The sequence below is a fragment of the Rhamphochromis longiceps genome, linkage group LG7 (assembly GCF_057381845.1).
Source record: "Rhamphochromis longiceps isolate RC_006_pf linkage group LG7, R_longiceps_female_GT1.1, whole genome shotgun sequence".
NCBI lineage: Eukaryota > Metazoa > Chordata > Actinopteri > Cichliformes > Cichlidae > Rhamphochromis > Rhamphochromis longiceps.
Genome location: NC_140563.1, coordinates 12010333 through 12019760, shown reverse-complemented (window position 1 = coordinate 12019760; position 9428 = coordinate 12010333). Strand labels below are relative to the sequence as shown.

Sequence of the window (9428 nt, the reverse complement as noted above, 5' to 3'; positions counted from 1 at the left end):
AGATGTCGGTGAAAATCCAATTCTTCAACACTGTAACTGCTCTTTTGTCCAATTCTTTTCTTGAAACCAAAATGTTGTGTTTCCACTGAATAAGGAACCCTGGAAAGTTTTTAGACCTTTGGTTTTTAATAAGCAGAATTCATCAGAGGGAGAATTCAAAAAAATGATTGCAACAATTTAGCACAACAGAGGACCCTAAGTGAAAGTTCTAGTCAATCAAATTGTCACGGCGGGGACGGCCGATGTGTTGTGAAGAGGAGCCAAAAGCAGATGCGGAGAGAGGAGTTGCAGGTTGAACAAAAAGTAAGCCTTTATTTGGCTGAAGGCAGCAAAGAACATGAAAACTATGAAACACTAAGAACAACCATGAAGAAAACCATGGACACTGTGTAAACTAAGGCTCTATGAAACACAGTGAGAACTATGAGGAAAAACCAATGAAGACTGTGGTGAAGATAACAGACAACCTGACAATGAGCGAACAGAAACACACAGACTAAATGCACACAAGGGTGGTTCGGGGAAGTGGAAACACATGAGGAAACAGCTGATGCACCTGAACCTAATGGTGCTACTGGGAAGTGAAACTAAATACAATGACAAAGGCACAGCAGACTCCTTCAAAATAAAACAGGAAACATGAGGCATACAAATGACAACAGAAGCCTGACAGACCTAAATTACAAACAAAAAAGAATCAAAGATGCCAAATAACTCAAAACAGCTGGGTCAGAGACTCGGCCTGTGACACAAATTCAGTAGCTCTTCTGTCCGGACTTTATTTTTATGTATTTATTTATTCATTTGTTTGTTTTGGGTAACCAAAAAGTTGTATTTAAACTATATGAGTATGAACACCTAATGCAAGATTAAACACTGGGTAGAAGAGTGGAAATGAGGAACTTTAAATTAAATTTTCAATCAAACCAAGTCAGAGGTCTGGTTCCCTGACTGGGAACACTCCCACAACACCTTAATTGATTGTCTGTTTTACCATGAAAGTTCATCACTTGGCTGTCTTCAATGTAAAATTAAAAGCCTAAAAGTACACTTCACTATCTCAGTGGGTCAGCTGTAGTGCAGTTTGACCAGAGGTGTACGTGACCGATTAATACAACATTGAGGCTCATGCTGAGCTCATTTGGGAGAAGGTTAGATGAAGATCTAAAGGTCACTGATACTAGCTTATGCTGAAAGTAGGTTGGTACCTGTGCTTGTACGTAATTTATTGATATACAAAAAAGATTCCCACCAAGACAGAGCAAACCTATATGTTTTTGTCTTGAGCAGAGAGATTAGATCATCCCTGTGGTTAAAAACATTCTTGATCAGGCATTAATATCTCTCTTTGGTCTCACCTGCCGAGTCCTCACCAGAATATATGTGCTGACTATCCCCAGTATCCATTTTTATTTTTCCAAAAACAGCATTGTTCTGATCCTCGAGTTTCCCCTGGCAGGTTTACTAACCTCACTATTTTTTCCAACCCTTTTCCAGTGCACACACTTTAATTTGCAGAAAACAACACTATCATCGGCGGAAGATAATCACAGCTCGACCTCTTGCACTGTTGACTGTGGAAACTCATTGTGTGCCTCTGATTTTCTAGGAAAAAAAACCCCTTAATAAATTAAATAAAGGCTACTTGTCTTGCTAACTAGCTATGAAATAATTACTTTTTACTCATACGCTAGTTGTGGTGTTGAGATGGAAGGTTCATAACATCATCAGCACTCATTTGCCAGAAATCCAAGAGAACTAAGATCCCTTTTGTAACAGAAAAGCTAAACTAATCTTTCTGTGCAGTCTCACAGACATCGGATTTTACTGAGGATTTTATTTAGTGCCAGCAAGCTTTCTGGGCCTGAGTAGCTCAGCTGGTAGGGCATCAGCCTTTTAATCTGAGGGTCTAGGCTTCAAGTCCCTGTTCAGGCTGTCATACAGTCAGTGTTGATAATGATCCTTTTTCCACTTGCTCTTTCAGCCCAGAAGTGTATGTCAATGTTTGGGCTTCCCTGTTTGCTGTAGTTCAAGCGAACTGGCAAAGCTCCACTGTAGTTTATCTTTTTGAGCTTGTGTCAGATTTAATAAATCCTTATCCAGCTCTACAGGCTGAGAAAAGCACGTGATACACCATTGCCCACTTAATTAGGACATCGAAGCCTTACAAGTGCATTTTGCTGTCTGACTATCTCAGTGGGTCAGTTCCAGTTTAACTACAGGTATATCATTCAGCAGAAGCAAGTTTAACTTTAGTATCCGAATTTATTAGAGGTCTTGGATTGTCACAGAAAGGACCTGTGGAACACATACATTAAACTGTTTGCTCATCTGTCTTCACACATGTATGAATTTAAGTGACACCTCATTCTTAATCCATAGGCTTTAATATAAATATAACTATAACAGCTTCAATTCTTCTAGGAAATCTTTCCACAAGATTTCGAAGTGTGTTTATGGGAATTTTGCCATTCTTCCAGAATCACATTTGTGAGGTCAGACACTGATGTTGGACAAGATGGCCTGGCTCACAGTCTCCACTCTAATTCATCCCAAAGGTGTTCTGTCGTGTTCAGTTCAGGAATCTGTGCAGGCCAGTCAAGTTATTCCGCACCAAACTAGCTCGTCCATATCTTTATGGACCTTGTTTTGTGCATTGGTGAACAGTCATGTTGGAAGAGCAAGGGGTCATCCCCAAACTGTTCCACACAAAGTTCCAAAATATCTTGGTATGCTGAAACAGTGAGAATTCCTTTAACTGGAATTAAGGGGCTGAACCCAACTCCTAATAAAAAACAACCCCACACTATAATCTCCACTCCACCAAACTTTACACTCAGCACAGTGCAGTCAGACAAATACTGTTCCCCTGGCAACCAACAAACCCAGACTCATTCATTAGATTGCCAGACAGAAACGTGTGATTCGTCACTCCAGAGAACACATCTCCACTGCTCTTGAGTCCAGTGGCGGCGTGCTTTACACCACTGCATGTGATGATTTGCATTGTACTTGGTGATGTAAGGCTTGGATGCAGCTGCTCAGCCATCGAAACCCATTCCATAAAGCTCTCTACACAGTGCTCTTGAGGTATTCTTAAAGCCACCTGACGTTTGGAGGGCTGTGGCAATCGACTAGGAAGTTGGCGACCTCTGCGCATTATGAGCCTCAGCATCTGCTGACCCCGCTCTGCATTTTTTATGTGGTCTACCACTTCCTGGATGAATTGCCAGTCGCTTCCACTTTTGTTACACCACTAGCATTTGAATGTGGAATATTTTGTTCTGAGGAAATTTCATGGCTGTACTTATTGCACTGGTTTGCGTCCTATCAGAGTTCTAGGCACAACAAAAATCTCATATATAGCAAAACCATGCATGACAGTGATGGTGTGCCACTGCATTTGATTATTTTCATATATAAAAACAACAGTCTGGTTTGGCTGCTCAGCTCAAGAGAGTGTTTAAGGGCTTGCCTTTAGTAAATGAAGTAGAGTGCTAAATCTAATGTGTGAAATTACAGTGTCTGTCATTTAAATTCAAAAACATGTTGGGAAAAGCAGAAGAATTTCTAAATAAGAGAACTATTTGTCACGGTCCGGGTCAGCGGCCGTGTGAAGAGTGGAAGGAGGACTCAAACGCAGCACTATTTCAGACGTGAAGGGTGATTTATTGACAATACCAAACATAAAGTGGAGATGGCAAAACTGAACTAAGGACGAACTAAACTGGGAGAAACTACACAAAGGAGTGGCAAACCTGAACATGAAGGGAGAACAGCAGGGAGAGCACGCAGAGGATTTCACAGGGTATGAACACAGACGACGCGACGAGGAGCAGAGGCAAACACACACTATAAGTACACAGAGAGACACTGGGAAATCACACACAGGTGGGAGACACAGCTGGACCTGGTTAACCTGACGAGACAGGGGAACACTGACACCAGGGACCAATAGAGGGAGCACAAGCTCAGAACCCAGTACCTAAAATCCCAAAACACAAACCATCCCAAAACAGCCCATGAATAATAAAGAGAATAATAACAATAAAGAACACAAACACAAAGTCACTGAGTCATGGTCGCAGGACCATGACACTATTACCTTTTTCCTGGGGTTTGCTCATGAGTCAGCCCTGCACTCTCAGAAATAGGGGTACCAAAGTGTACCAAAAAGGGTACAAATGCTTGTCGCTGGGGGTGTTCCTTTTTGAAGGACATTTCTGTACCCTTTAGGCTTGGTACATTTTTGTACCTTATGAAGTTGTACCATCTGAAGTACAATCATGTACTTTCCTAAGACATAAATGTACCTTCAAACTATAGTACAGAAATGTTCCCTTGAAAAGGGTACAATAGGGTACCTATGAGGGTACCCCCCCAGCGACAACCTATTTCGTACCTAAAGAGACAAAAATGTACCCCCAATAGTCCAAAATATTTGGTTATTTAACTATTTATTTTCGATAATAGAATCACATCAAAGCATTTAAACAACCACAGGAATACATCCTTGATTACATTCATACATTGCCATAGGACATGTTAAGAAAAATACATTCATTTAAAAAAAAGTAAACAATCACATAAAGACATTAAACACCTGAACACAATGTTTTGACGGATCACAGAGATGTCATGTATTTAAAAAACTGTCCACACAAATGTTTTGCTCTACTTCATCAAGCCAGAATATATATATGTCATATATATAGACAAAGTGGAAAATGTTCTTGCAATCACGTCACACAGAATACCTCAAGGACACAAACAGTCTATCATCAACTAAATAGGTGTCTAGAGCTTGAAAATCTAATTCATTTCCTGGATTGAACAGGATCCAGTCATTGTCAACTGCCACTTGGTAAGCATGGAAATGACATTCATAAGTGCGAGGAAGTAACAGTTTCCCACACAATACCCAACAAGTATCAACATTCAAAATATACTTGATTTTAAAGAATATAGGTATGGCTTCAGTGTGTACATGGCCAACTACAAAAACATCCTCAAGTTCATATTTGACACTGCTGACAGATATAGCAGACACACGCTGAAGCACTTTATCCTGAAAATGCACATCTGTAAAACTCGCTATATTTTTGAAATATTGATGCTTGCTTTCATATCTCATACACCATAAAGGGCGAAGAGGACCATACATCAAAATCAGCCTTGGGTAGTGAATAAGGTAGTGACACTTGGGTGTTAAAACATTTCCAAAGACTTTTGTAGTCATTTCAAGAAATTCTTGAATAAGCAGGTTTAAATGAGCAAGCTCATCTTTTCTCACATTTGTAGCCATTACACGATCTACGATTTCTGAACATAATAAGAACACATGCCAATATGGAGTGCCAGGTGGAACATGGGGAGCCATTAAAAAAGGCAAGAGCCTGAAAAGGCACCATTTTTGACTGGCTGATCCAACTATGTTAGAATTTCGAAGCATCTTTTCCGTCAGTGGCACTGGTCTGTTCGGCTTGTCATTCCTCCCAAACTTCACATTTTTCAGCTCATCATTGATTTCATATATGGTGATGTGCTTTTCCCTGTGAGCTTTACAAATAACCAAGTTCATTACCAAAGGAATAACCCCCTCCAGCAAGTCGTGCATTACATCTGGGGGAAGAGACTGGGTCACATCAAAATAAGGCAGTGCATCAAATGTACAGTTACCATACACACCGTACAAAGCAGCACTCTCTGGGTTGTTTTCCACACAGTTTATGTGGTACTCATGTACTTTGGTTGTTCTAATAACAAAATGGTCCTCACAAAAGTGCTGTTGTATCTCCGAGTGCGAGGCCATACAAAATCGGCATATTCTGCCTGTATTGAAAGACATTGAGAAACGCCCAATCATATGAGCAGAAAGGTTGTCGCATGAAATGGTAGCAAGAGCAGCATGAACTGTGTGCTCTACTTCATCGACACAGATAGTGAAACCCTCTGTGGACAGCATCTTCAAGTCAGTTATCAAGGGCTGAAGTATAGTTTCAAGCCCACACTCTTTTAAATGTGAATGGCGAACCAGTAAGGCTAAATGAATGTGACTCAACTTTGAGCGATGTTTTCCACTTATGTTTCCTATAGTATAATAAAATGCACAGATTTTGTATTTATTTCGTTTTGCACCAAGTGGGTTCACAATTTCAAATTCATCTTCATAAAAATGAAGTCTTAGAGCTTGAGGATGGTCTTTGAAAAATGAGTGGTCTTTAAAATACATGCCATCTTTGTAATCAGTCAAAACATCATCATCTTGATTTCTGTGGTTATCCAGAACAATTTGTTCCCACACATCCTCCACCTGACAGTATTTGTTTAATACCTGTAGGATTGGAACATACGAATAACTACCAATTTTCACACCAGAATGGTCTCTTACTGTGTAACTGATAGGTTCTGTCATGTTCATTTTTGATTTGCAGTGTTCTTTTATCATAAATGGTGAACGAATTGAATCACATGCTTTCTGGAAAAAATCTGAAGTAGACAAAACCTGCTCAAGTTCTGGACAATCACTGAGGCGGAAACCATGTTTATCCAAATGATAACGAATAAACGAGTCGTAGTTTTCTTTAAAAAAACACAAAAGAAAACTAAGATCATCAACGATGTCTTGCTGAACAGAGTGTGGAAGGTTATTTTTTTCAGTACATTTGAGAATAAAGCTAAATAAATGATCTCCTAAATTATCAAGCAAACTGTCCATACTAGGTGGTGTGGGCTGCTGAACTGTGTGCGTCTCGTCTGAACTGTGTGTGTGTGGGTCTTCAACCTCTTTGTGTGCATGGTTTTCAAATCCATCTTCAACCTCAAGGCTATTCAAAACAGAGGGTTTGTGTTTGCGATACACATGGCGTCGAAAAGAGTGATACTTGGAAAAAGCTGCCTGGCAGTCATTTATTCCACAAGTGATGCTGAAATGAGGCTCATGTGCGTGTACTAACCCAACATGTATAATCAACTTCCTCAGAGTAAATGCCCTTTTTGAACATTTTGAACATTTGTGGAGTGGGGGCATATTTAATAGAGTTGGTTAAGTACCCTGGCGACACTTACTGGCAGGGGTTTGTCTCCCTGGTCTCCTATGTTGACAATGCAGTTCTGAAGAAAGACAAGTGTTTTCTTGAAGTATGCAGGGTAGGTCATGTTGAACATGAAGAAGGTGGAGAATTCTGAGATGTAGGCCTCATCCAGCGAGACCTTCTTCAGTGGCAAATCCTTGGTCATTTGAAGAACATTTTGAAGAACAGCAGTGAAGTTTTCGCTAAAGCGGCGACAGATGTTGTCTTGGCAGGGATGCATTAAATCAACCTCATAACACAACTGGAAATGAAAAGAGCAGAATAGACAAAAGAATGACATTTTACATTGAGGATTTAAATTTTTGACATGTTTAAAGACACAGACTGGAGATAAATGTAAAGTGCTTTAACCCGTGAACAAAAATTCTAAAGATAATGAACAGATCGATTAATCAGTTAGTACAGAAAATAATAATCAGATTTAGAGACAAAAAATCATTAGCTGTTTCCCCAATCATCTTAACAATTCTTACCCCTGCAGATGTCCCCAGGAATGGATATCTCTTTAATAGGTCCACAGTACACATTCCTTCAGCTACCTCTCGACGTCTCCATGCAAAGGTTTTTGTCATGCGGTCTTTCACCAGTGCTGTGTCAGGATGTAGCTTCTTGTGCTGATCATTTAGCACCTTGATATGAGCATCAACGGAGGCTGCATCTTCCCCCACAAAGCACGAATCCTTTGTCAAAACAGATATCAGTATTATCATAAGTAAAATCTGATAAGTTAATGTTACTCGAAATGCGGTAATTTGTACACCAAATGCTTTGAAAAAAATGCAAAAATGTTGAATAGGAATTGCAAGTTGAGCTGACTTTTGTTAAATCAACTGTGAAGTTCCTTTTTCTATGTTAATGTTATCTGTTAACATGTTTCTTTCAATTAATGTTTACTTTTAGCTTTACAGTGAACATAATAAGACTACATATGTTACCTTAGCTCTTAAAGGCTGAGGGTGTGAGGACTTACGAGAGAGGGCTTCAGTCTCTTCAGACAGGAGCTGCTGGATTCCTCTGTGGTCCGATGTTTCTGCGTGCGTCCAAACTTTTCTTTAATCCGGTTCACTTCTTCGTTGCTGATTAGGGGAGCCCGTTCTGCTTTGAACTTTCTCTTGAGTTGGCTGTGCCAGGTGTCCTAGTTGTTTCAAATGTATATAAGTAGTTAATTATGCTTACTTTATATTAATATAATCTATAAAAGAAACAAAAAAGGAGAGGTACTCACATAACCATTTCCGTGTACATCTCTTAAAGGATACTTCACAATCAGGGCTTTGATTACCTGGATGTAGTCTGAGTGGGTTGGGTACCTGTTTCAAACATAAGAAAGACAACCCACAGTGCACTGATTACTCTTATCCTTTCCTGGGGGCTTTTCTGTTCTTCAATTCTTCTAATCATATTGTTATTACCGTAAATAGTATGTTGTAGACCAATGTCAAATCAATGTAGCTAAAGTTGATTTTAATTTTTTAAAAATGGGCGTGGACAAACAGCCACATCTCTCCCAAACTTAATAACATAATAATAACAATAAGCTATCATTGTGAATCTGTCTATATTCCCCAAAAGGAAGTTACAATTAATTCTCTTGATTAATTGTTAATATAAATTAACTGGTAATATAAAAATGTAAGTAAGTGTACTCCCTGCACAGAGCTTACAGCTCTCATATTCGAAAATCCCACTAAGTAGGTGGAATGGTACAAATGTGTACCTTCCATTGTTTAAAATCCCTTTGAGCGGGAAACAAGTTAGATGGGATAAATTTTGCTTAGAAAACGATTTTGTTAATAGCTATATTTACATACTAGCATGTTTTGAGAAATTATTGATTTTTTTTACATTTTTGTACACGGTTCGACACTATTTATTGATAAAACACTCGAATACGGCGGGCAGACAGACGTTGAACATTCCACCAACAGTCTAAATAGTCCACATTTGTACCTTTCTTTGTTTAAAACTTAGCTAACTGCTAGCTTTCGCCCATGTTAAATCTAGCTCTTCGGACTTTTGCTAACTCTACTGTAAAATTACACGTTGTAATTTTTATAAAAACACAAAATCACACCCGACTTACCTCTAAATCTTTGCGCCTCGTCGTCTGACACATCAATGCCTTCTTCCATCAACCTTTTAAGGAGCTCCTCCGTGGATAACCCCCTGAGAGTCATTTTCTGTGTCAACGCTAGTCAGCGCGGAGGCGGAGCACTCATCACTGCTGCCTTTTCGGCCTTTGGGATTAATGCGCGTTGCGAACTTGACACATGAAAATACAACATTGTGGTATTAATGCGCAGTTGTTTAGAAACCGTTATGCTGTCTTGGCGA

The 9428-nt window shown here is 39.5% G+C and overlaps 1 protein-coding gene across 1 annotated transcript; it reads right to left on the bottom strand.

Annotated features, from left to right (window-relative positions):
* Nucleotides 1-6628: 6628 nt before the first annotated feature.
* LOC146664848 (sterile alpha motif domain-containing protein 3-like) lies at nt 6629-9271 on the bottom strand. The gene is made up of 6 exons (XM_085412157.1): nt 9178-9271; nt 8812-8830; nt 8320-8404; nt 8065-8229; nt 7568-7774; nt 6629-7335 (listed from the first exon to the last, which is right to left on the bottom strand). Exons 1-6 carry the CDS (start codon nt 9269-9271, stop codon nt 7033-7035), a joined length of 873 nt encoding a protein of 290 aa, XP_085268283.1. The 3' UTR covers nt 6629-7032.
* Between the last annotated feature and the right edge of the window lie 157 nt (nt 9272-9428).